General features: G+C 32.6%; 5 protein-coding genes and 1 long non-coding RNA gene across 11 annotated transcripts in view; 3 read left to right on the forward strand and 3 right to left on the reverse strand.

The window, feature by feature from the left end:
* Positions 1–1,528: 1,528 nt before the first annotated feature.
* Positions 1,529–4,584, reverse strand: LOC138181929 (uncharacterized). Its single transcript, XM_069117337.1, has 4 exons — positions 4,441–4,584; positions 3,259–3,458; positions 1,962–2,105; positions 1,529–1,760 (listed from the first exon to the last, which is right to left on the reverse strand). The coding sequence occupies exons 1-4, from the start codon at positions 4,445–4,447 to the stop codon at positions 1,674–1,676; spliced, it is 438 nt and encodes a 145-aa protein (XP_068973438.1). The 5' UTR covers positions 4,448–4,584; the 3' UTR covers positions 1,529–1,673.
* A 260-nt stretch (positions 4,585–4,844) lies between these two features.
* Positions 4,845–11,938, reverse strand: Ltn1 (E3 ubiquitin-protein ligase listerin). The gene is made up of 22 exons (XM_069117338.1): positions 11,808–11,938; positions 11,322–11,531; positions 10,979–11,245; positions 10,778–10,893; positions 10,338–10,692; positions 10,081–10,265; positions 9,873–10,008; positions 9,105–9,791; positions 8,830–9,034; positions 8,395–8,746; positions 7,847–8,324; positions 7,647–7,762; positions 7,418–7,571; positions 7,192–7,352; positions 6,931–7,114; positions 6,674–6,848; positions 6,266–6,602; positions 6,056–6,202; positions 5,826–5,956; positions 5,345–5,748; positions 5,081–5,248; positions 4,845–5,007 (listed from the first exon to the last, which is right to left on the reverse strand). The coding sequence occupies exons 1-22, from the start codon at positions 11,850–11,852 to the stop codon at positions 4,948–4,950; spliced, it is 5,073 nt and encodes a 1,690-aa protein (XP_068973439.1). The 5' UTR covers positions 11,853–11,938; the 3' UTR covers positions 4,845–4,947.
* On the forward strand, positions 11,844–13,513 carry PIG-F (phosphatidylinositol glycan anchor biosynthesis class F). 6 transcript variants are annotated; one of them, XM_069117326.1, is made up of 2 exons: positions 11,844–11,969; positions 12,324–13,513. In XM_069117326.1, exon 2 carries the CDS (start codon positions 12,342–12,344, stop codon positions 13,038–13,040), a length of 699 nt encoding a protein of 232 aa, XP_068973427.1. In that variant the 5' UTR covers positions 11,844–11,969; positions 12,324–12,341; the 3' UTR covers positions 13,041–13,513. The 6 variants fall into 6 exon arrangements, with proteins under 6 accessions (XP_068973427.1, XP_068973423.1, XP_068973425.1 ...); XM_069117322.1 differs by having other exon boundaries at positions 11,914–12,028; positions 12,324–13,512; XM_069117324.1 differs by having other exon boundaries at positions 11,934–12,049.
* A 345-nt stretch (positions 13,514–13,858) lies between these two features.
* Positions 13,859–15,869, forward strand: Fdh (alcohol dehydrogenase class-3 Fdh). The gene is made up of 7 exons (XM_069117304.1): positions 13,859–14,013; positions 14,249–14,492; positions 14,579–14,799; positions 14,866–15,082; positions 15,157–15,287; positions 15,362–15,636; positions 15,724–15,869. The coding sequence occupies exons 1-7, from the start codon at positions 13,993–13,995 to the stop codon at positions 15,746–15,748; spliced, it is 1,134 nt and encodes a 377-aa protein (XP_068973405.1). The 5' UTR covers positions 13,859–13,992; the 3' UTR covers positions 15,749–15,869.
* A 56-nt stretch (positions 15,870–15,925) lies between these two features.
* Positions 15,926–27,440, reverse strand: part of Cow (Proteoglycan Cow) — a 237,333-nt gene continuing 225,818 nt past the window's right edge. The window contains exons 7-10 of the mRNA XM_069117301.1: positions 23,581–23,797; positions 20,177–20,336; positions 18,791–19,017; positions 15,926–18,713 (exon numbers count right to left, since the gene is read on the reverse strand). Coding sequence (XP_068973402.1) covers positions 18,583–18,713; positions 18,791–19,017; positions 20,177–20,336; positions 23,581–23,797 — 735 coding nt within the window. The 3' untranslated portion in view covers positions 15,926–18,582. The remainder of the gene's footprint in view (positions 18,714–18,790; positions 19,018–20,176; positions 20,337–23,580; positions 23,798–27,440) is intronic.
* LOC138181943 (uncharacterized) lies at positions 19,546–21,346 on the forward strand. The gene is made up of 3 exons (XR_011173649.1): positions 19,546–19,923; positions 20,002–20,432; positions 20,959–21,346. It is a non-coding gene; the product is annotated as an uncharacterized LOC138181943 (long non-coding RNA).

A 27,440-nucleotide genomic window follows, 5' to 3' on the forward strand; every position in this document is an offset into this window, starting at 1 on the left:
TTGGCAATTACGTTCCTTCGTTCCCGCGTTGCCCGATGGCCTCAAGATTTTTCTAGACCATCGAGCTTTCGTTGAAATTTGGTCATTGCCGTGATATCTCCATTCGCTAATGAATAAGTAGTTCACAAATATAAGTGACGATATCTCTTTTGGGAGGAAAACTGGATATACATGAATTCTAATAGAGACACGTCTATGCTTCTAAATATTAAAATACATTACTATATGTGCTCATGAAAATTTGGAAATTTATCTAGTTTTCTGGACAAAAAATGCAATTGTAACATTTTCCACTCAGCTTCATAGATATTCAACGAGTTTCACTATCAACACAATGATTTAGTATTCGCTATGATCTAATCCTTTCCTAATGGAGCATATATATCCAATGAGTGTTTCTGATCTCTTTACTTTTAATTAATCTAATATACATTATAATGCAGTCCGGTAGTTCTAATGTTCTAATATGTTCACAATATTTTTATTCATCCTACCGTTCATATGTCTCACTAAGTTTTTATTTCTACCTACAATTGGAGATTCCTTTATGAATTGTTAAATTACTTTAGAAATTTGTTTGGAGAGACAATGGTAGTTTGACAAAAGATTTTCTTTTATTTCAGCGTGACCTAGTCATTGTCTATAAACCTATTCAAGCTATCGAGTCTTACATGTCCGCATTTTGAAACTATCGGTCTAATTATTATCAATTTCTGCAAGGAAGAAAAATAGAAAAGTTTAAATCGAAAGAGTTAAAATAAGATATTCAAGGGATGTTTTATAGGAATTGTAGGGTTGAAAAACGTAAAAATGGCTCGTGGCAGGATTAAAGGTGTAAGTTACGGCCCTGGCTCTTAAGTCGATAGTCATAACGCCGTCAAGTGAGTAATGCTCGTAATTCAAGCAATGCTATAAAATATTCGATTCAGAGTCGTAACAGACCCGTTGTTTTCGTGTTTCTCCGGCACGTCCGCTGACATCGCGCGCTTCATCTCGGAACAGACCGGCTCGATGATCGAGCGACCAGCTGAATCCGGTCATCTCGTTCTTTCCTTTCATCCTGCACGTTTAAGTCGGTTAATAAGACCGTCGGTTATTTAACGTAGATTAGTCTTTCTTGCAAAATTCTGTGTAAATTTGTAAAAAGATACAATTCTTTACTTAATTTTTTGGTGAAATGTAATTTCTGAATCAAAAGTTTAAATATATCATTAAAGTTTATACAAAAATTGACTGAAATATATCTATATATAGTCTGTGTTAATATTATTGTTCATCATTGCAACCAAATATTCTTGAACGCATAAAATCGTTCCATTAACGACGCCAAAAGAGCTACATTTCCTAAATTCATTCCTAAAGATGATTAATATCTTTCGATAAGTCAGGATGAATTACTTCACATTTAGATACGATATTCAACAAATAATTAGAATCACCATTCTTATTTTATCGACTATATTTCAGTTTTATATTATTTTCAAATTCGTGTGGTTTGGATAAGAGAGATTTTACAGCAGATCAAAGATTGAGAAAGAGAACAGATAAAAATTTATTTATTTTGAGAGATGATTAGTGTGTACAATTTCAATAAAAATGGCATATTATGTGGTATATCATATAAAGAATGTTATTCTCATTAATAACAACTGGTAACCTTAGTTTTATTATACTCAATGAATTACGAGCACTTCGTAGTCTTTGAAAGACAATTCCTCGCCGTCGAAGGGGATGTATAAACATCCATGGCTAGGTTGAACCTGTAGGAAACAATATTTTCATTAATAATCTCATTTTTAAACGTTCTTTCAAATTCAAGGTATTTTGTTCTATTAGATCTAGCGTAATGTTTTTTCTTGTACTTTTTCTTTTCTACGTGACACTGATCAATCTTAATTAAGATCAATGTTACATTAGGAATATAAATTTTCTGTACGGTTATAGGAACAGTAAACTCCGACCTTGCCAACTGTTTGGGATCCATTATGGAGAACACGGCCAACATACAGAGGTTCTCCATCGGAGGTCTGTCCTGCAATCACCGCGTCGCCTGGGATTGCTCCGTTGGAGGAAAACTCCCATTCGAATTCTCCTTTGCACAAAACCTACAGAAAATAAATCGGTAATTAATTTTATTAAAATCTTATCTGAACAATCTTTTTTCATAAGTCACTAAGTACAATTGTTAAATTTAAATATCACATTGGAAATACAATAATTGAGTGGTGTAAAGGTTCAGCTGATCAATTCTATTTTCCGAAAGTTTCTCAGTTATAAAATATCAGAATATACATAATTAATGTACATAATAATGTAATTTTTCAGTAATCGAACGATTAACTTCGATGGAGTTATAGCTTGATTTTTGTGCGACTCGATTATCTGAATACTTTGACAGTATTTTATATTTCCTCATGGATTGGATGATAATAAGCTCCTTAGGCGATTATTCAAAATAACTTCTTATCTGAAGTGCAAAATATTTGATGAAGAGTTTGAATAATCTGTTATGATTCATGAGATGTTTTGCCTTGCGCGGACAGACGAGTAAAAACGTAAGGTAGTAAACCATTTAAATGAAAGAAAGATGATTGCATGAGAAACGCAAGTAATGAATTGTTAGTTTTAGCTTTTCAAAATCCAAGGCAACCGCGTAATTTGTAATCGCACAAACTAGCTAAAGGATGATGCAGATCGTATAAACCGTATTCCAATCCCGTGCCGCAAAACGACTTCACCTTGACACAAAATCTCGATTCCGTGTTTGTGTGTGTAAAGAGGTTGATTATATGGTTACACCGGATGATTAGGTTCGTCATTGGAAAAATGTATTATTTATTAAAATCACTCGGCCGAATTTCAGTTTCCCGCTGTTTTTAATTTCCTCCAATCGCTGACTCTCGGAATAAAAAGTTAAGATAGTTGAAGATAACGGAAAATAGAGGAGAATGTAAAAGAAATAATTGTTAATACGTCATATTAATATATTTCTCAATTGAATTTCATATAAAGGATTATTTTAAAATATTAAGAATGTTTTTAATTTCATTAAAAAGTTTGGAGACTACAGCAAGTTCCCTTGTTAACTTCAACTCATTTTGTTAATGTTTTCTAAAGATGATCACTCGAGATAAATTTATTTTCCGGAATTAATTTTAGTTTTCAGTCTTCTAAATTATTAGTGATTAATGAATGGTCGTCTATAACAGACTGAACGATTTGAATGTAATGATGCGTAGCGTTTTGCGTTTGACTTACTTCGAAGTCATGTTTCTGGTGTTCTTCGCCATTGTGACAGACATAGGCGATATTTTTGTCGGGGATTACTTTCGCTGGAATCATGTCACCGTCGTGGAAAGCTCTGCCGACGTAGATGGTTGACCCATCTATGTCACGACCTCCGGTGACCGCGGTTTCCGGCAAATTTTGCCCTGCGCTTCGATTAACCCACCTATAGGCTTTGATGAAAGAAATTTTTTTAATTTACCAATAATTTTTCTTTATCAAATTTATATTCTTAACTATAATTATATTTTCTTTTGACTTGCATCGGTTGCGTAACAAAAAACTGATGTTTGCTTATCGTAGCTATAAATTTATCTTTTTCTTAAGTACTTAAATATAGTGTAGATAAGTTTAACGTCAAAAGTTATATTATAAAATAGATAGGAGCATATAAATAGTATGACTGTAACCGTAATATGATTCATATACGATATTACAAGCAATCGTCATTTCTCGATAAGACTTTCCTAGAATTCAATTTTCCAAGTGATAAGAGAAGAACAAATAAAAGGTGTCTGGCGCCCATACGTATAAATGAAAATAAAAATTTGAATATGAAAAAAAGAAAAGATAAATATCGGCATTTATAATGGAATTATTTTATTCTTCGTTATTTAATGTTCATAATTTCTGAGTGAATATTTTTGTTACATGTAGACAATGAATGTAGAATTAGAATTTGGATATCTTTCAATTTATTGGCGATAAATATAGGATTAGTAGAAAAATTTAAATGTTTAATTTCTTAAATAGAGAATATGCTGTTGAAGATATACAAGATGTTTTATTTTTATCCTGCCAAACGGTGTCAGCATATTCTACAGTTAAAAACAAGAAAAAAATTTTATGTAAACATGGGGTAGTAAGTGATTTGCTATTTGTATTTACAAGAACAAGAACTTCAGTAAACATAACTAATCGATCGAGTGCGAATCCGTTCACTTGTAATTTTAGTATTTTTGTTATAATTTTGTAATAAATTATTTACGAACCCATGTTTATATAACACCTTCTTCTTATGTTTAATTATAAAATATACTGACAACATTTGGCGGGATAAACATGAAATACTCTGTATTGAGATACAATTATTGCCTATTAATGAAACAAGATGATATAATGACATGATTTGTATAAAGTTATAGTACAGCTTACCTGGCATCTCTGAACCTGATACTATTGAATTTTCCAAAAGAGTGATGCTTATCTTTTACCTACACCTGATTAAAAGCAGTTGTAATCTTATCACATTCTGTATTATTTGCATTCTCTTTAAACCGTATGAAACAGTTCTTTGCGGAAAATACCATATATTGATCAATCATATCTTAGGTAGAAATTTCTTATCGATATTAAATAATTTTCGATGAAGTATTAAACATTTCATGTACACATTTTTATAATTTTAAATGACGTTCAATTGATTAATGAAACACATTAAAAAGTATAGGCAGCTTGATTTAATCGGAATTAACTTTTTGAATCATTTGCTGTAAATTTAAGCTTATTGGTTTTCTACATAATTTACATTGGGCAGAAAATTTATACAATGTTATACGATTGATTGACAATAGATCTCTTTCATTAATTTTATTATGTACATACATTAATTTATTTACTTACACAGAAGTACAAATTATTTTTTATAAATGATATAATAGATTAAAATATATTCCTACAAATCGGACATGTGGGCTTCTGACTTGTACTAAACCATTTATACTGAAAAGCAAAGTGAATATTTCGGCATTAATCATACAAAATTTTTTAAATATTAAGGATACTAAAAACTTACCAGGCATGCAGTATGAAATTTCTTGCGACATGTATGACAAGATAATTTTGGTATTTGATATGTGTTTATATGAAAAATACTGAAACATATGCAACATTCTTCTACACCAGCAAACTTCTTGTCTAAGTTTCTTTTCCATAATGTGAGCCCATCCCATACGGAGCCATTCTATAAAAAGGAAACAAAATACAAATTTCCTTAATTGTTTTATGCTTATAAACATTAATTAATTAATTTAATTGACTAATATTGATAAATTATTACTTGATGTGTAAGAAATATGGACAATTGCATGTGACAATTCCTCCAATTCACTGTACCACCCGCGTGTTGTCCAGGTTCAACAGTAACTGGTCCCAATGGATGATTAGGTGACAATACAATATTAAGTTCCAATTTTGTATCATCCATTTGATACAAAGCTACCACTTCGCGGAATGTTGGATGTACCTTCACTTGCATGTTTTCGATACTTTGTAATTTATTGTTGAGAAGTTCCTCTTGACAAAGCATAGGACTAACATAATGAGTTGTAATCTTATCCACGGCGGCACTGACTCTACTGTCAGCAGTACTCCACCATTGTCTCACTAACACTGGTAAATGTCTTAAACTATTCGTGTATAACCAACATACAATATGGTCAAGTCTCCATTCCGTCCAACTTTCTATGAGATATAAGTGAATAAATATTAAAACAAAAGTTATATGTAACAAAAGCAAAAGGCAATTTAAATATTATTACCGAAAAAATCTAGAGATGGTTCAGTAGAAAAAATTTCCATTAATTTAGCACCCTTGTTCTTATTGTCTTGAAGCACTTCCACTGGCATTAATCGAAATATGTTATTTAATAAATTAGGAAAAAAATTATCCCTAAAACACATATATATAAGTATTGAAACCTTAATATTAATTAGAACTAATAAAATCTCTGAAAGTGAATCTTCAATTGAAAATAAGTAACATATTTACTTAAGTATCTCTGCATATTGATATAGTAAATCTCCATGAGCATTTGCACACATTTCTAGGATGATAGCCCATGATAATAAATATCCAACAGTATAAGTATAAGAATCTGTGTATGGTTGAATAGTACAACTCACAGTATCACATAATCTAGGAAAATATCATAAATTAAAAGTTTGTTTTCTGTGAATAAAGAAATAACTGAAAACTTACTTGAAATCCATTAGAATTATATTTACGATATTTTGCGTATTCTGAAGTACATTTTCCATTTTTTTAATGTTCAGGCTATTTACATCGAAATTTTCTAATTCAGCAGTATCTTTGTCTTGTTGCACAAGCTCTGGTACTGCGTGCTTTAATATATGATATGCTCCTAATTGTATACTAGCTATGGGAGACTGAAGTAATTTCAATGCCAGCTCAACAGTTGTTGTGAGAGGTATGTAACTTTTGAAAATTACATTTCCATCCACCATTTTTATAGCTTTTCCTAAGTAATCCAACAATAGGACAGGTTTCAAAGCTGTTGTTTTTTCATTATACGAATCTGAAACACAAAATATAGTTATAAATTGCAAACAAAAAGTCAATGATTTAAAATTTAAATCATAAATATACCTGCATAAAGCATCCAACATTGAACAATTCCACTTTGTGCATCACTGACGAAAGCATTTCTCCATTCATCTAATATCTTTGGTGACATGACTTTTATCTTTTCCTGTTCATGCTTGTTAATTAAATCTTGCACTGCGTGATAAAGTTGACAAATGGCTACTATCATTGTAGATACCTGTAGATACCAATATAAATAAAAATAAGCCAAATTTATAATATACATTATTTTCAGACAATATAGATAATTAGATGCACACCTTAAAATTATTAATATTTTGTTTTGAATTAGTAACAGAAAGCGGCCATAGGACTATAGATATTAATATAAAATTCCAATGTTTATATGTTAATTTGGATGGAATTTTCTTTACGAGTTCTGTTGACAATCTTATAAGTTCCAAAGGTATATTTAATTTATCCCAGGAAATTTCAGAAATTTCACTGTAAAAGAAACATAAAAGCGTTATATATTTTTGATTTTTAAAAGTTTGATATTTATGATATAAAACACATGTTACCAATCATCTGGTAATGAAGGATTGTTTTCCACAATTCTACAGTACTTCGAAATATCTTCTTCTTTAATCAACATGGTTCTTGTCAGTATTAATTCAGAAACATTATCGTCTGTCTTCCATGTATACAAGATATTATCCAAATTTTCAAATTTAGATAGAATCTAAGATAAAATTTTCTGTTATTCTATGGAATTAAAAATTAGTTTTAAAATTAATAGTGCAATACCTGTAGCCTTTGAAGCATTATTTCTGCATTTAAAGAAAATATGTCACTACTTTTGTAACATTCAAATAATTCTTTAGGTTCTTTGGTAGGACATAATTCTGTACAACAAAAGTATATTATATATGATAACATACTTCCGTATTTCGAAAAATTCCTGCAAATATGATCAAAGTGAGTAATATTTTATAAAATAATTCTCTTATTAAAAAGACTTATTCAAAATACATACATTGTTATATAATCACGAATTTCATTAAATGTATCTTCATTAATATATATCTGCAACTGTTTAAAACTATCTTGTACAGTCACTAAAGTTTTATTTACATTATCATAGCATTTGGTCTGAAAATAATTATTCAGTAAAATATTAATTCCTTTCTTATTGAAATTAAGTGTTCCTATATTACAAGCTATAACTATACTTACAGATTTGTAATGTTTGGAGTAAATTTCGCCCAAAATAATCGAATATATAACAGTAATTAATAAATTTGTAGCTCCTGGTAAATTCAAATTGTGTATCAATAATTTTTCAGTACTGGATTCTTCTGTTTTACATTTACTAATTGATCTCAAACATAGATTATTTAATAAATTTATATTAAACAATGCCCATTTTAAACAACTCTCAGTATTATCCATTATTGTATTACTGGTTAAATCAATAGACATACATTTCTGGTGAATTTGTATATTTTGATCAAGAGATGACACATGCAGTTCACCAGTTATTACTTCACCATATATGATTATCCCAGTTGTTTCAGCTATCCATGTTGTGATATCAGAATCTGTTAAAAATGTTAAAATAATTTCTTCTGCATAGAAGATTCCACTATCAAGTATAGTTTCAAGAAAATCAACGGCTATGTTAACCAATATTTCTTTATCATATTCTTCATTTCTGGAACATAATGAAAATATTATAAAAAGTGGATTAAAATACTTTATAAATAATGAACATATTTTCTTACCGATTATATATCTTTTTCCACATAGAAGTCGCAAACATTTTAGTCAAATTAATAAATTCAGATCGTGAAAGTTCTCGAACTGTTTTCAAAAGTTCTTTCGTCCATACATCTCGCATCGTATCTATCAGATAGTAGTCAGAATTATTATTGAAATAATTGTGTGAACGCAATTCGAAAAGGGTTCCTAATATTTGTATTGCTCCTGCTGTTGTTCCCTTATGAGAGCATGCTAATGGAACAATACAACAGATTAAATAAGTGAAATCTAACAGACACATCTCATCTATTTCATAGAATGAATTGCAAAGTATAGATATAATTTCATTGACCGCTTCTTCTTTTATTAGCAAACCTAAAAAAATATATGTATATGTAATATTTATCTGTATTGTACTAACAAAATGCAATCAAATTAAATAAATATCAAGAACTTACTACCATCCTCTAGAGGTTCAAAAGATAACAATATAAGATTCTGATTTTTACTTGAATAATTGCTTGAAGCAATTTCCTTTGCTACTTCTATCAATATACTACTAATCTTAGATTGTGAACACCATTTCTGTACTATAACATCATTTCTATGTTTCTTAGATAAAGCGCACTGTATGACACTTTTTGTAGTTATAATATCGTCAAACTGAAAGCAAATAAAATGTACAGTGATATATATCCTTTTAATAACACGTAAAACAATGTTTATCTTTTACCTCTATTAATGATTTTAAAATTTCGTTTTTCTCAGAATGATCCATGTACTTCATAAGATTGAATATTAGTTCTATTATATGTTCAGTTTCTTTTGATCGTTCCAATAACCAATTTTGTAAAATTTCATTACAGAAATTAAGTAAATTAATTTGCGTTTTAAGAAAGTCGGATAAATTTTTAAAAAGTTCATCGCTTTCAAAACAAGTTAATAGTTTGTTTAGGTATGTGACATATTGTTTTTCACGTTTTCCAATAATGTGGTTAAAATATTTTATGCAAAGGGAACTGACAAACTTATTAAGCTCAGCAACAAATTCAATATCGGTATCATTTTCCACATTTTGTATTTGAGATTGAGTCGTTACATTCTCCTCTGGATTACAAAATTTCACTTGTAAATTTTTCCGACCCTGCTCAGGGGCCATCCTTAATATGTTTAGAAATTCTATTTGAGAATTATTTGTATCTGGAGTATCAAATGTTTCGGATTTTTCGTTGGCATTTAAAAGTGAAGTGAACAATATATCAAGATTTCGCCAAAATTCTTGTATCAAACAAGAATAAAGTTTATAATCATCATTGTGCCGATTTTTACTCCAATATCGTATTAAATGAGTAATTTCACAAAAAAATATTTGTTTCATTGGACTATTTTCTTTCAAACACATTTCTAATGATGGTATGAGCTGAAATAATTAATCAATTAGTTATAAATATTCCTTTTGTAGATATCATCACGGTAGTACATAAGTGGATAAAATAAAAACCTGTTCAATGAGCAGAGCATTACATAAGTTTCGATTATTAACATTTGAAAATACTGTATAACGCAAACATTCGGTGAACGATGTCGTCACCGCAAGCATCTCAGAACGGCTCATTTGTACATTTTTAACGGAAAATCTGGAAAAAATTAATGATTGCTGCGTAATTTAATATAATTAAGACACTTAATTCAATTGATTAATTAAATACCTTTGTCGCATATGGTTGAAAAAAGATATATACAAGTAATGAGGATCAACATTTAGTTTTGGAAATTGACTAATAAAGGGTAATAAATTCGGATAAACAATACTAGCGCAACATTGTCCACTTCGTAAAACACGCCATAAGGCCGGTAATACTAGTTTCTCAATATTTACTACAGTGTACCAGTCCTGAAAAGATAATATGTCATTTAATATTGTAAACTCATGATGTCAGAAGCAGTATAGATAATAATCATTTACCTCTATTTTGTTTATAGTACTAAGCATAGATTCCCATACAGCCGTCAACAATGCAGGTTCTGTTTCATCAAGATTATTCATGATAGTTGTTACAGTTCTTTTTTTTTCATTTTGCAGTAATAGATTAGCATTCTCAATCATTGATGTTAGTACACTAAAGAAAGCTGTTTTGACTGGGACAGAATCATTTTTAGCTAGCTTCCAAAATTTGTTGCTGTTTATAATTTTATTATGAATATCAATCATATCCTCAATTTTTTGGATAGGAACTTTCTTCAAATAAACACTGTATCCATATAAACTAGATATTAGCACACACTGATATTTTAATTCCATTTCCTCTGTAGTAAGGTTCCTAATAATAAATTGTAACATAATAAGTCTCATAATCTACATCTCTTACATTTTTTAAAAAACATATATTTGTATAAGAAACATACTTTTGTATAGATAAAGTCTGGGCACTATGAACAGTAATATTATCACAGATATAAGTCAAGATCTCATGTTGACAATGCACAATGGCATCAATAACTTTTTTTGGTGGAAATGTATCCTATATGTAAAAAATATTCACACTAAAGTAGATATTAATTTTGGTAGTTTTAAGTTTTTATTATTAATAAATTATAGTCACTTACATTAAATGAATTACTAGCAGCAGATGCAGCTGGAGGATATGTATCATATTGAGAAGTGAACCAAGCTCCAGCTAGCTGTTTCAAATACATTGCTATACCCCTGCCTACACGTTTTACAACAGCTGCGTGTGCTAACTGTACAGTTTCTCTTACTCTGTGTTCTATATCAATTGCTAAGGCACAATATAATCGTGGCCAGAATGGTAACATTCCCTCCACAGCTGAAATTTCTGAATCTCTACACAAAATAGCAAATTCTTTTAATGCCTGAAAAATATCAAAAATAAAAATTTTTAGTCTTCAATATTTATTTTTGTACATAATAAAGATAATTGTTTGTCACCTTGCATTTTGTTGTTGAATCTTTCTTATTCATTTTTTTTAGTACTATTTGAAAATTATTATCAACATTGTTCATTTCAACCTCATTTGTAGTGCAAAGTGCTAAACCTGGTAATATAGGTACGTATCCTCCATCCTTTACAGCTGAGAAACCAACAAAATTTGGCATCGAAGTGCCCAGAAGTTCTGCACTTCTGCTGCTATTTGATGGCTATAAATGATAAATAACAATAATATTGAAATGTTTGTAATAATGATTCAAAATTTTCATTGACGGATTGTATCAAATTAAAAAATGTTGATATAATGATTAAAATTAAATAACTATTTTAAAAAGATATGACTTTATACAATTGTTATTACTATATAATTTTTTTTATAGAAATATAATAATTTTGGATTAAGAAAAACTGTTATAATAATAAAACTTAACCTATAAAGTTTTTGTACAAATTAATCTTTTCAATTAATATAAATTTTCCCTTACTTTTACATTATTTTTGGTTCGTTGCGCTTGTTTATTCTTTCCCATGATAATTACAAGAACAACAAGAAACAAGAAATATTGTGACTACACATAAATTTTGAGCATTCACTTTCGTACTAGTATAACGTTTGGAACAGCTGATCTATTAATGCTTGTGTACATGTGAATATATTTTTTTTTATTGTGATATACTTTTTCCCATTCAATTAAAAGCTGAAATTGTGCGTAATTTTTATTTATTTGTACGTCTTAATAGTACTATTTTATTAAAAGATAATATGTATGAAAATCTCGTTAGATCTTTTCAAAGATTTAAAAAAATCTAACAAAATATAATGATATATTTATATCTAGTATATTATTATATATCTTATATATGGTATATCTAGCATTGTATCGAATATTAAATTAGGAAGGATTATTTTATATTGTATCAAGTAAACAGTAATTACTAAATATACTTAAAATATTTTGAAAATTTTTTTAGCATGAATACATTTCAATTTTCTATTACAGGTTAGGAAAATAAGGGAGATGAGTGTTGGAAACAAATTGAGTCAAAGGTTGCTATTGTCATATTGTTCATTTACTTGCATTTACTTCCCTGGCATTCTGATATTACTTAAGTTAAATGATAATTTGTATAATGTGGGAAAGTATAAATTCATTCCAGTACTATTGATTCTGCTTTTTGCAGAAGTAATCAAATTGATGTTTCCCATGTTTCACTCTGAAACTACGCTTATAACAAAAACTGAATTAAAGACATCTTCAAGAGCTAGAAGAACTTGGTCTAGATATCTAAAAGAAATTTTCAAATTTCTGTTAGCTGGTTTCCTTTTATCCATTGTATATTACATTGTAATCATATTGTTTGGTGCACCAGTATTCATGCATCATGAAGAAACTACTATGCTCACTGCCACACTGACTACACTTACATTTGTTCCTGCAAGTTTGCATTTAGGAGTGGATGGTGCACTAGAAATAATAACAGGAGCACAATCACAGAAAGGCAATGTTCTAGTAGATGCTATAAAGACAAACATTCAAGCTACTCTTTTAGGCACATGGTTGGGTGCTATTGTGATCCCACTAGACTGGGATCGACCATGGCAAGCTTGGCCAATTCCATGTGTTTTAGGTGCTCTCCTTGGCTATACAGTTGCACATTTTATTACACTTGTAAAAATATTACCTATGTTGGCATTAGATAAGAAAGTTCATAGATAAGTATTAGTGATTGTGCAAATAAATAAAATTAAAAGTGATAAATTCCAATTGATAAATGTAACATTTTGTACATGGAATAATTTATTTCAACATTGAGACGTGTTTATAATTAATTGATCTCTTCTGTATTATTATAGTTTTGAAGCAATTTGAAACTACTGAAGAGTGATTGTGCATTTTGAATGATATGCAATGAAAATTTTTTAGTCTTTATTAATAGCACCAATATTATTTGCTACTTTATACAATGCAATATGAAAGATAAACATGTTAAGAGGATGATTTACAAATCTATGTACAAGTTGTAGAAACAGCTAAACAGAATAAAAATTGTACCATACAAAGTGAGCTTTATCTCCGATAGAAGTCATATTAGGTCAAATTATATAATGTTTCTGATGTAATAATTTGATAATGTTTGAGATTAAAATGTTGCCAGAATAAAATTTTGTTAATAAAAATCGTTATATACTTTTTATTGAAATATTGTGTTCAATAAATTACATAAATGCAAATTTTGTTAAATATTATCTTTGAAATATGCTAATCTTCCCTCTAATAACAAATTTTATTTTTTCATTTAAGAATTCATACAAATTCGTACCGTTATTTTTATATAATAGGATGTTGATATATTGGATAATACAAAATTATCACAGCTAGATTGTGAATAAATTTATTTGAATTATATTAAACGATTATTATATATATTTGATACATTTATAAATTATTTTGAAGTTATAAATTGCATTAAAATTTTGTATAGATCTTTGTATTGATTTTAGAGTACAGATTTTCAAGCACCAGATGTCAGTAGCATTAAAATAACGTCCTTCAATTTATTTCATTTGATTGCTGAACGTATCGTGACCGGTGTGATTAATATTCATCGTAGTACTGTTCAACTTTTGCTTCTTTTTACACCGTTTATTAACTATTGCATTTTACAATAATGTCAAACAAAGCTGGAAAGGTATTTATTTCTTTCTGACAAATTGTTTTGTTCCATTGTTACGATTAAATTGAATCTAAGTGACTCATTTGTTAATCAGTTAATGTTAAATTGTTTTCAGTTAATCAAAAAACAGTTATTTTAAGAATTATACATACCTTTTCATATTCTTTGATAGCTACTTATCCAAGTTAAAGGTAGCGATCAGTAATTTATGATCAAATAAATAACGAATTAAAATATTTTTGTATGTTAGGTAATCAAATGTAAAGCTGCTGTAGCGTGGAAGGAAAAACAGCCTCTCTCGTTAGAAGAAGTTGAAGTTGCACCACCAAAAGCTCATGAAGTAAGAATTAAAGTTGTAGCTGTAGCTTTGTGCCATACTGATGCCTATACTTTAGATGGGTTAGATCCAGAAGGAGTTTTTCCTTGTATTCTTGGTCATGAAGGCAGTGGTATTGTTGAAAGTGTTGGGGAAGATGTTACCGAATTTAAAGCTGGTATTGTACTACTGTTATATTATTTATTATATTATATATTATTGCATGTTTACTAACTACTAAAAGATATCATATATAAATTACAGGTGACCATGTGATTCCATTATACATTCCTCAATGTAAAGAGTGCAAATTTTGTACACATCCAAACACAAACTTATGTAGCAAAATTCGTGTTACACAAGGCAAAGGTGTAATGCCTGATGGTACTTCTAGATTTACTTGCAAGGGACAAACCCTTGCTCATTTCATGGGTTGCTCTACTTTTTCTGAATATACTGTAGTGGCAGACATTTCTCTTGCTAAGGTACTTCTATTTTATGTGGATATTTCAAAATTGCTTGAAATAATTTAAAGACATTATATAATTCAGATTGATCCTATTGCACCACTTGATAAAGTATGTTTGTTGGGATGTGGAGTACCTACTGGATATGGTGCTGCTGTAAACACTGCTAAGGTAACACCTGGAAGTTCATGTGCTATATGGGGATTAGGTGCAGTGGGATTGGCAGTTGCATTTGGTTGTAAGCAAGCTGGTGCCAAGCGTATTATTGGAGTAGATCTGAATCCAAGTAAATTTGAGTTGGGTAAGATAAAAGAACTTATTGAAGTTTTGCATGAAAAATGTTGAGAAATAATAAAAAAAATTTATTCTTTCAAGCTAAAAAGTTTGGATGTACTGAAGTTCTTAACCCTAAAGATTATAACAAACCAATCCAGGAAGTGTTAGTAGAATTAACTGATGGTGGACTAGATTTTACTTTTGAATGTGTTGGTAATGTGAACACTATGGTAGGTTTTAAATATTGAATCAAAATTTTTAATAAATTGCTGGGTGGCTTTCTTAGCATATTTTTTATGTTTAGAGAGCTGCATTGGAATCTTGTCATAAGGGTTGGGGCACATCCGTTATAGTGGGTGTAGCTGCAGCTGGTCAAGAAATTAGCACTCGTCCATTCCAATTGGTAACAGGACGTGTGTGGAAAGGGACTGCATTTGGTGGATGGAAGTCCAAAGATAGTGTTCCCAATTTGGCGCGAGATTACATGGCAAAAAAATTAATTCTTGATGAATTTATTACACATAATCTTCCGTTCAATAAGATTAATGAGGGATTCGATTTGTTGCATTCAGGCAACTGGTAAGTTTCAATAATCTGCGTTTAACATGTTCTTTGAAATATTGATGTTATTCTTTGATAATAAATATGAATTTTTTTTAATTGCAGCTTAAGAGTAGTGCTCAAATATTAAAAAAGAGCGCATTAAATCTTTGCTAGGTTTTATATCATTTGTATTTCAATTGTGGCTTAAAATATTTGACATTTTGTAATATATACTTTTCATGAATAAAGATAATATATTTCTGCATAAATACATTCTTTTACTTCTGTGTAGTTATTTAGGTTGAAAATAATCGAGACCTCCAGATTTCTACAACAATCTTTATTCATAAAGAATTCTTACAGCCACATGTACAATACCAATTTGGTGAAATATTAATAGTAGCTCCGGAATGAAGTAAAAATTCTTTACGCTTTGATCAGGTGCATACCTTACAAAATCATCACGGTACGAAGATCATAGACGATGATTTTCCATTGTATATAATTATGTATATACAATATGCAAGATTTTCGGTAAAACTATGTATGTTTGCTTGAAGTTAATATGCTTGTTAATCTAGGTCGACGGTATAATAATAATTCAGGCAGAATATAAATTGCGCTCAACATAGCAAAGAGTATACACGTTAATTAATTAATTCATCGCGGACGAGGTTCCCGTACACCAAATGTTTAATGGCACGGAGAGTTTCTACGAATTCTTATTTTATGATACTTTAAATGTTTCAAAGTGATGCGGTACCTATTACGTTATTCGTTAAAATGCAAAAACTTTACTCTCACAGTTTACGCAGAATAATAAAACGTACAATTTAGTTTCAGTGTGAATACTTCATAATGATGTTGTCTATTTCATATACCATCGATCAAATGTTTGGAAAAAGAATAGAGATTTGATTAGAATATAAGTACTGAAATTCAGAGTAGATGTATCTTTAATCAATAATACATCAGAGCGCTAAATGGCTCGAATTTGATCGAATACAACGAAACAATGTATACCCTAAACTTGAAAACTCAATCTCCATGTTTGTTCTAGATGAGAGATACGTATAATTTGCACTGGCTATTCCTACGTAAATTGCCATCTAATACTGGGGCATATTCACATAGTCACACCGGTCAGTTTTCTACGGGTTACATGTTATACTCTAGTACCTACGGTGTACCACACACTCGTTAAGTAAAAGTTGTTAAGTAAAAATGCTTATAATTACAGTAAACGCAGCTAAATCACGACGTGTTCGTTAAACATTATAAGAATGTTTGTTCTTTAGGTATCCTCGATTGTTACAATATAAATTATGTAAAATTATTGCAATAAAAAAGAAATATTTTTTCAGCAGTAGAAACCAAGTCTTTATCGATCCAAGAAAAAGTCAGACGTTAATTATATTCATGAAAATAGTGCTTAAAAAATGGTTTGCTCGTCGTGATTGAACTACGGTTTAGCAGTTAGCGAGTATGAAATAGGTCATCCTTTTTTATGCAATATATCTTACACTAAACCTCGCAACACAAGATGGCTACGAGAGAAAAGACAATTAAAAAAGGAAAGGACAGAATTGGTGAAGAAAGATTAATCGTTTAGCGTGAAGAAAATAAATAAGCGTGGCGACGGAAATCTATATTAGTTGTCGGTGTACGTCTTTTTCTGTGTTAAGAACCAGCGAAGGTGCTTTATTACGAGAGAGCTCAATTAAACCTATAAACTCGTGATTCGGACTATGCAATTACTTTTTCCGTTTAATATTCTACATCTTCAAGCGTGTGCATCTCTCTAAGAGTGTGTTAGACGAGTCCTTCGCGTCCGCTGACGATCAGCCAGGTTTTCTCTCTCAGCCAGCTTGTCTTCGTCCGCTGTATTATCGTAAGTCATAGACAGTATTATATATATATATATTTATATGTATATTTATATATATATATTATGCTTAGACATTATAATTCGAGATATCGTTAATCTAGCGCGATTAGAAATCATAATTACATAGAGCATTCTTTTTCTTTTCTTTTTCTTTTTTTGTATCTCTTCTTGTTAAAGGTATTATAATCTCTATACGTCGTGGAGTGGACATGTGAATTTTATCCGATGGAGAATGAGCTTCTTTTCCTTCTTTTCCTCTTACTTCTTCATCTGCCTTTCTCTTTCTTCCCTTTCTCGTGAAACCTCTAGTTTGTATATGCATAAATAGTATATAATTATATTATTTATAGACGAGTTGTGCATGGAGGTACCTCGACGGGCACACAGGGTACAACGTGTCTCATCAAGGATCATCGATACGATTCTTTCATCGCGTCGAATATCGACATCTCTTACCGTGGTCTTTGATCAAAATAGAACATCATACAAGATTGCCATTGCACGATGTAGCCCCTTGGTTATTGCACTGTACAAGCTTCCTACGATTCTCTGATTCAGCAGCTTCTTAACCCGTTTGGCACTTGTGTTTTCGAACAGATTAATTTGTATTAACCGTAAACGTAAAATGACGAGAAAAATATCAGAAAAATAAGACCTTTATACACAGTATTCTTATTTCAATTCAATCTATAAATAATCAATCAACAAATCGCTACAGGAAATTAATTGTTGAAAAATGATCATTCCCGGGTTAAGGATCATGATCAATCGCTAAAGAGGACGCAATTGAATTCGTGGAATCACGATGCCAGAGGGTGTATCCGCTGCTCGTGTCACATCTCGCCAATCCTCGTATTTGTTCGTTGCTTTTCTGACGTTTTCTTTTTTTTAGGCTCACGCGTGGGTCGCAGCCTTCGCCGACCTGTTTCACTTGAAGACACCTCCAATCACAACGGCGATACTCGAAACCAGCGGACGACCAGGACGAGCGTTCCCCGTTCCCCTTTACAAGGGGAAACAATGTCGTCCGGCTGTTCGACATCACGTTAAGGTGCTGCTCCCGTTGCTGCTGTTACTGGTTGATTCTAAGGAGTCTAAAAGTCCAATGGCTGATCGGCGGAACCCTCAAGATCCTGGGCAGAATCTGTACCACCATCCTCGTCGTCATCCAGGTCCACGCTGTTTGTCTTTAATCCTCCGTTGCTGATCTTGTTCACGATCGTGTCTGAAATATTGGCAGGTTAAGTATAATCGAATAATCGTTGGAAAAAGTATTTTTCTTGGCAATCGAGGAACACTCACCGCAATCTGGCTTGCTGCCACGTGTTCTAGTTCCAGCGAATTCCACACCGTGAGGATCCACGCACCAGCAAAGTCCTAGACCACGGTGACACTGGGTGCTTCGGTAATACCCTCGGGAATCGCAAGCAGGTGCAACGTCGGGGGATGATCGCTTGCGTACAGCGGCACAGGGACGTTCAGCCTTCGAGAAACATCCGCACCATTCGGGACCATTCACGAAGATGTCTCTGGAAATTGTCGAACGTGATAGATATTTGGTGCTTTACTTTATTATTGTACAGCGATGTATTGGTTTCTCAGAAAGGGATTCTTGTTAACTTTAACTCTCAGATTGCGATGGCTAAATCATTTAAAATTTACATATTACTTTTGGATCGTACAATAGCTCAAATATAACGAGTCACATACCACATAATCTTGATTTTTTAATTAAATAAAAAATTTCATCGCGTTAAATGGGAACGGGGAAACAAGATAAATGTTTATTGCAAATTTATGGAAGCTAAGAAACTATGCAAATTTTTATTAGAGTATCAAAGTATATTACTTTCTTATGTAGGTATTCTGCCATCTTATCCGGATTTTAAATCACCTAATCATAGCCACTTAGTTAGTCAACTAATCGAGCCACCGAATTTAATCTTCATTTCAGCTAATATCCTACATCCGGTAGTTGGATCTCCAATGCTTTTGATCTATTACATTTGATCCTCGTCATAGATATGAAAGTTACATGTATGCCGTATATGTATTATATATCTCATTAATAGTCTTACACCAAGAAGCTACTATGAATTAATTATTTAAGACGATCCACAGACTGGGTAACAGAGTTCACCGTCCCGGAATGGCGAGAGAAACCTTTCATGGAGACTACATAACAACCCCCTAACATCTCAACTTAATCTCTATACATACTCTGGAACAGAGAACGGAAATTCTGCTTCTTGAGAGTAACAAACGCAACGTGGCATCGTTTCTTATTTCCCGGTTTGCATGCGAGTAAAAAGCAATCGACTCGGAATGAAAGTTTCACACACGGTCCATGTGTCTGCCTCTTAACGACCAGCCACTCCGCTCCGTAGGCACGTACGCTCGAGACCTATTACGCTCGAGCGTCAAGCCCCTCGAAGGTATTAAAAACTGAAAGGGTTTCTCTATCTTCTTCCCTTTCCTCCAACTCGCCCTGTTTCTCTTCGTTCCCTTTTCAGGTCACGTATCCGCGGAGTTTAATGATTTACAAGCAACGGACGACGGGATTACGTAAAAAGGAAAAAAAAATAACAAAGAAAGAAGAAAAATTCACCGCGATGTGACAAACGGATTACAACGTGGCGGAGAGGTACGTGGATGGAATAATCGCACGGGCGGAAGTCATCTTCTTACCCGTCGGTGTCGCAGCCGTCGAGGAACGGTTTCAGACATGGCTCGTTCTGATCGTGTTCCAGGCCGTACAACTCGGAAAGAGAGAGCCTGCCGTCGTTGTCACTGTCCAAGTGTCCGAACATCCACCTGACCTCGCTCTGGCAACCGATGGGGAAGTGACCTGGAAATGGTGCGGGAATGAAATATGAATTCTGATGGCCGCGCGCCTCTGCAGACAGACGCCACCAATGAAATATAAATATCGATGCATCTACAGGTACACCTTGGTCACTTGTATTTTATAGTAAATGGAAGTAACTCGATCGAATACAGTTACGCTATCTCACGCAAGTGTTTGAACGTTTATCATGGAGAATTCTTAAGAGGACGTATTCTATATATGTGTCGTATGAAATATATTGAAATTTCATTAGCGCTATAGCGAGCCGTGACAGGTGTAGCACGATCACGTTGGTCAAATTTGAAAGCAATCTGAAAATGTATACGGAAGTTACGAGTTATTTATCGCAAACGTGTGTTCAGTAAAAGATTAGCATACAATATGAATAACCACGTGAGACGTATAATAAATGTTAAATATGAACCTACTGAATAACGAGATTTATTACTATAATGAATACTTTTATCAATTTTTCGAAGTTTTCAAAGGAATTGGTTAAAGATTTCTATTTTCATATTTAAATACCATTCAAGAGTGTTTAGTTGGAAATGAAAGCGAGTAAAACTCTACGATACACGAAGTTGATGGAAGATCCTAATAAATAAATGGTCTTTGATTTCAGTGATAAGATCAAATGGAGATGTTACAAACTGGAAACAGTATCGACGGAGATACAGCCGAGTAATCGGTAGATCTGAAGTGGAAGCGATTCCTTTGAACGGGACAATTCCGCGTTGGTACGAAAGCGATTGTACCGAAGTCGAATAGCGTGTAGTGATGTGAGGCAGTTCCCGCAGTTCCAAACTACGCCGGATCGTGAGCGTTGTAATGTCCAGAGGCCACCCTTTTCGTGCGGAGCAATTAGTCTCTTGTATATTCAACTCGATCGTCGAGTTTCTATAACGAGAGACTTGGTCATTCTCGACGGGTCTATTGCCAACTATGTTTTTCCAAATAATGTTAAACGTATCGCCAGTCAACGAGATAAGACAATCTTGTCAGTTTCTCGAACAGCGTTGAGATTTTGTAAAAATTTGCTGTCTTCTTAGGATCGTTCATCAATTTTCTGTATTGTGGTATTTAAGTAGCTTGTATTTGTAATTAGAGCACTTTTAGCGATAAAAATGTGAAACGAGGAATTTAGAGGAAGGGTGGTGTACAGTGATAAAATCTAAAATTAATTATTAAGCATTTTTTGAATCTTCGAAATTTTAATTCAAGAAAATTCCATTTTTCGGACATTTGCCCATAAATATCAAAGCACATCGTTACAGATATTACAACAAAATTTGAATCAATTTTTCTCATTACGTTTTTCAAATATGTCAAGTTCTTTTTGATCGCGAAAAGTGTAGTATGGGTTCAGAAGTTGGGACACGCATGTCATGTCCATACTCGTGACTGAAATTATTATTAAATGAAAACGTTCTACTCGTTGACGAATTATATATATTTTGAATAAAAAAAGACTTTGTTCCATAACACGGACACAGTTAACGTTTACTGACAGAAAAATCAACAGTAATAAACCATGACACTATAATTGCATCATGAATTATTTTTTATAAATTTCATCAATTTTATTAATTTTACAGAATAGCGAAATTATCGTAGTGCCTGTTCTAGTTACATTGATGACTTTGGCTTGTTACAAGAGTCTCGCTATCGGTTCTAGGGTCATCGCGACTGGATTACTCTGTTTGATGATCGTTCTAATCGGGATCAGTGATTTAGGAACTGTTTTAACGAGCTTTCACGAATCACCAGCTATCCGATTCGGGCTTGACAACTTGGAAATCATCTCCATAGGATTTAATGGTCTAGAGACTATCTTAACCCTATAAGTCCCCTATTATATCACTGTAATTCTTTCAAAAGGAAAGTTTTATTCACTTGACAATTGTTCAAATAACTTAAATTACATAACAATGGAATATAAAAGTATAGGATTTCAGAAAATATAAAATTTAAATAATTCACATTATCTTTTCTTCTGTTGTTTCTATAAAATGTATCAAAAGATTGCTATCACGTGGAAATTAACGATAAGATTATTCTCCTTATTAATGAAAACCATAGCAAATTTCAAGAATCTATTCGTAGTAAAATTTTGTTCCTCTCTCTGTTATTTTACTTCTTTAAAAAAATATCTTTCTTCGTTTCTATATCTCTCACAAATTTACGAAGACAATCGCCGAAAACTAAGGAAGCTTTTCATTCGATTATTGTCGATCGGGATTTATTTAGAAGCAAACTCACGATTTGCAAACTAGTTTGCCATCGTTGCACATCGTTCACGATAACACGAATGACTACAAGAATTTCGATGGCCGTTACCCCTGTTACTAATTTGCTGCGCCACGTCATCGCATGTGCAGTTCACTGATAATTAGAGCAACTTTTAGCACGTCACCACCGTTTCCGTTTCTACCAGCTGTTAAGCAGAACACGCGGAGCAATTATCGTTACAGTGGTCACGCGATTTTTAAGCCCGTCTATTGTTTACGCGGCTGAAATTAACTGAAATTATCGCTCGGTAGGAATATTTTACTCATTACTCGAGAAACAGATCGACTATCTACTTCCAAAGTGTAATTAACGGCCACTGGAGTCTTTTTAATCCTTTTTAATTCTCCCTCTCTTTCTATTTAATGTTTCTCACGTTATTACGATATATAGACCACTCAACTTACGTATACATTTTTTAAATCTATTCCTAACAGTAGATGATTAAATTTCTCTAGAATAAGATGAAATTTAGAATAACGAAAATAAACTGACGAAAGTTGTAGGCCGCTGCATGTCGTTTGTGCGCAACATCGAAGGTTAATGTTAATTAACATTCCTCGTAATCCGGTGAATATATTTTTCGCAGTTAATAAAAAAATATTATTAAAAATATTAATTAGGATAGCCAAATGGAAGCAAATCTTGAATTCTTGAATTACGTACGAAAATTGAAAAATGTTAAGAAAGATTTCAAAATTCGTTCAATAAATATTGGACATTGGTACAAAATTATTGCGTCTTATAATATATAGTTCATCTTCCTATTGCTTTTCTAATTATTTATCATATGTGTACAACGTTATTTAAATAAGATAACCAATCAACGAAACAGAATGACGTAGAGAATCCACGGGTCTTACCACTCACCGTAGTAATTATCGAAATTCAATTGAAACGTCATATTGCGAAGTATAAACTCAAGATTGACCTAGTTCTACCGTCTGTATATTCGTACCTTTCGGTTTAGGATGCGGTCGACGGTGCTTAGAGTCAGCCATCACGACGGAGAACCAATCCAACAAACGATTCGCCATTGCGGGTTTGGATGACGGCGGGCAATCAGAGTTACGCGATGATTGGGAGTTGTACGTTGATTTCAAAGGAGATGGTGTCTTCTCCATCACTTCATTGCTCATCAGATGCTTGTCGTCATATTTACTTCCAGCCAGTGCCTGAAACATGAAAATGTAAGTAAACAATCGCGTTGAATTTGTATTAATTATATTCTTCTTAATTATAATTCATTACAGTAACTGATTAAAATTCTTCTCGAAATGATAACCAGAGGAAAAGATGTTGTAAATTTGCAAATCAATTGCCTCAGTTGTGAAAAATGATAATTCTAATTCCGTTTTTTCAGATAGATACTAAACAAGTTTAAGTGTATTAATGATTTTTTTATGTTTTTCTCAGGTTTGAGAAATTTTTTAACGATAGGCAAACACGACGAAGAAAAATTTAAATAATTCATAAGATAAGATTATTTTTACACTGTAAAAGAGATACGAAATAATTTTAACGATTTATAACGTTTTGAATAATTTTAACGATTTTACTGTTCATCGAATAAAAATGACATTAAATACATAAAATATGAATATGCAAGGAACAGAAAGTAACGTTTTTGGGTTTCTTTTCTGCTACATATAAGGCTTATTTATTATTTACACTATATTAGTAGATATAATCTTCTCACTGTTGCATTTTTTAAAATATCGTTTGAACATCTGCGTTACGTCACGAGTTGTATTGTTTTGAATAATTAAACGTCTCGTTACTATCGTCCTAGCGAAAATTTCCACCTCTGAGCGGTGCACTTTTTTCAGAAAAAGTTGCAAATTTTTTGCAACCATCAAGAAACAAAGGAAGCATCGCTGATTCCACGGAGAAATAAAGCTGCACCCGTGTTTCGTTTGCGATTAATTATCAACGGGCTCGAATTCATAGGAACCAGTAATAACTTTCTACCCTAATACAATCGTTGTCCGTTAATCAACAATCTTTTCATACGAATTTACATACACGCTTTTAATGCGTTGTTCAATGATCCTTTGATTGTAAATTCGAGCCTGATTATGTACGTTTGAAGCAACTTGTCGAGATTAATAGGACTAGCAATGGTCAATTAGTAATATGAGACGTAGCATTTATTGAAAAATGGTTTACATTATGCATTAATAACGCTGTGTTTTCAGACGTTTATTGCGCACGCGTTGTGAATTAAAAGTTACGAGGTGGTTTCCGCAAGCTCTTTCATGACAATTCATAAATAAAGTAAACGTGTACGTGCAGAGTCCGGCCGAGTAACACGTAAAAGATGATATGTAAAAGCGGGAACGATGTGATTCTTTGCCGTGAAAATAAGAAAAAAAATAGAATCAAATTTTTTCATTCCCGGCTTGGTTTTTGAAGAAAATCGAGTTTGAAAATTTATCAAGTATACTTGGACGTGGCTAATTTCTAGACCGGACTAAATAATCGACGGGAGATCATTCTACGTGCGAGAATAAGTCGAAAATGTAGAATACAATTTTTACGTAAGACGCTTTGTCTCTGAGAACAAAAATTTACAAATTTATCATATACATGTACTAAGCTGATGGAATATTAAATCAACGATTGCAATCTAAGATTTGATATAAGAAAAGCTAGCAACCGATAAACTATTACCAAGAAACGTCTCAATTTTTATTATTTCCTATAAAGTAATTTGTGATTTATATCACGGCGAGGGAAAAAGATATAAAGGTTGACAAGGGTGATCATTAACTATACATGTAATTTCGGTGTAATGTAAATGTAACTACGCGTCTGATGCACGGGACCAGGATAAAAGGTCCTGAAGCATCGAGGCTTTCGTGCACGAGGAGTCTCTCGTTTTTCACTTCTCTTCTCAGCTCTTTGCGCTATGAACGTCGAGCTTGTACCGCGTTAATTTTCTCCCCTCGGAGAGTTGCTAACAATAAGTAGAAACGACGTATCTCGCCTCCGGCCCATTCTAAATTCCTATCTCACAAATCTTGCCGACCTCGCCACTTTAGACACGCTGCCCTCCCCTCGTAAAAACAATCGAGCTTCGTCTTCATTTTCCGTCTCTTCCTCCTCTTTTCTTTTACCATCGCTCGCCATCCCTTCGTTCAACCCTCGAGGGCATGCTTTCGATGCTTCCAACATGCGTTTATGGTTTTCCATTCTTCTCATTCAATTTTCTTCTCCGAAAATTACGTCTCTAGTTGATTTGTGGTGTTCGAAAGAGCCTACTCGCTATTTTGGATTTTTATGATTCTTGGTATACGAAGATTAAATCGTATCGTAATTCATATAAATTATATTATAGTCAATGTGCTTCCAAATTCCTCGTCTGATCTTCTCACTCATTCTTCCATACTTTATTCTTACGTTATTCTTCACCTAGCGATTACACATCAAAAGTTTACGTTTGAAGTTCTTCCTATTCTAAAACTATTAGGTTGCCCGAAAAGTGTCTTTCTTTTACAGACCCGTCTTTTACAACGATGCATCTTTATACAAACATGAAACCTAATCTGTCGAACGTTATGATCTTTATTTTAATAGAACAAAATGGATTATACGTAATTCGATAAAATAATACAAAACGGAAAATGTTGTGCATCTTTTATTTCCTTATAAAACGAAAGAAACTTCTCGGACAACCTAATATTGTTTTACCGCTGCCTGTTTGCTTATTGCACCTTCTAATCTTCGGCAAATCAATGTTGTATCTCATATTCTACGCTGTATTTACGTTGAACACTGTTGCGGATCGTTGCAATTCTCCATGCAATTTTTCCACGAATGCGTTACTATCATAGTGGAAGAAATAATTATTTTGAGTCATCGGTACTCTAATATACAACACAATATAATGTATTGCACTGCTTGCTGGCTAATAATATTTATCGAGAATCAAAAGATCCTACTTGTATACACGTCGTAATTTTCTCTCAATTCTCAATGGAAACGTCTGTAAAGGCGAGTAACGCCGTACCAAAGCATCTCGTAAGATCTATATAAACGATAATTTCTATGAAACGATCCTAAAACGATGAGAATCACCGAGGATTAAAATCGTTGGACGGATCTGCTTTACTCGTGGCATGCACGTCGTCGAGTCTTACGGGGTTGCAACCGTCCGTAACGATATTACGGCTCCTCGTCGTCTGGCGACGCTTTCCGTCGGATCGATGGGAAAGACGCCTCGTCTAGGCTGCTCGAAAATACGAGCCATCGACTCGTGGCGGCTTACGGTCGACCAATGGCAGCTTCACCGCCATTGAAGGATGCTCAACCTTCTCGTAAAATAAAGGATCGAGGCTCGATTTTCGCTAGACGTCTTTGGAATCGTATCCTTATTTTCACTATCTTGACCATCCTCGACATTTGCCTTAACTATTTCCTATCAGAACGTGCGCGAGATATAGGAAGTCGAAGCTCGTGTATTTCTTTTTTCTTCTTTCTCCTTCTTTTTTTAAATCGACCATTTATTACGACTGCTATTTATTCATATTTCCATTTAGATATATAACATTTAGTTTTACTATTCATAACTAATGTTTCTTGAATATAGAAAATGTTTTAAGAGACACGAAGAAATACAAATTTCAATGTTTCTTAAACGCAAAATGATCGATTTTCCGTTGGGGAACAGGCAAGAAATTGAGGAAATCGATTTTAATTTCTGAATTAGAGGGAACGGGGACCTGGTCGGCGAAGAAAACTGGGCGAATGATAAAAGAAAAGTAATCAAGAGGGAGGATTCTTGGGTGGATTAAAGACGAGCGACGTTTCAATTTG

Source organism: Bombus flavifrons, chromosome 7 (genome assembly GCF_040668555.2).
Source record: "Bombus flavifrons isolate JBK064 chromosome 7, iyBomFlav1_principal, whole genome shotgun sequence".
NCBI lineage: Eukaryota > Metazoa > Arthropoda > Insecta > Hymenoptera > Apidae > Bombus > Bombus flavifrons.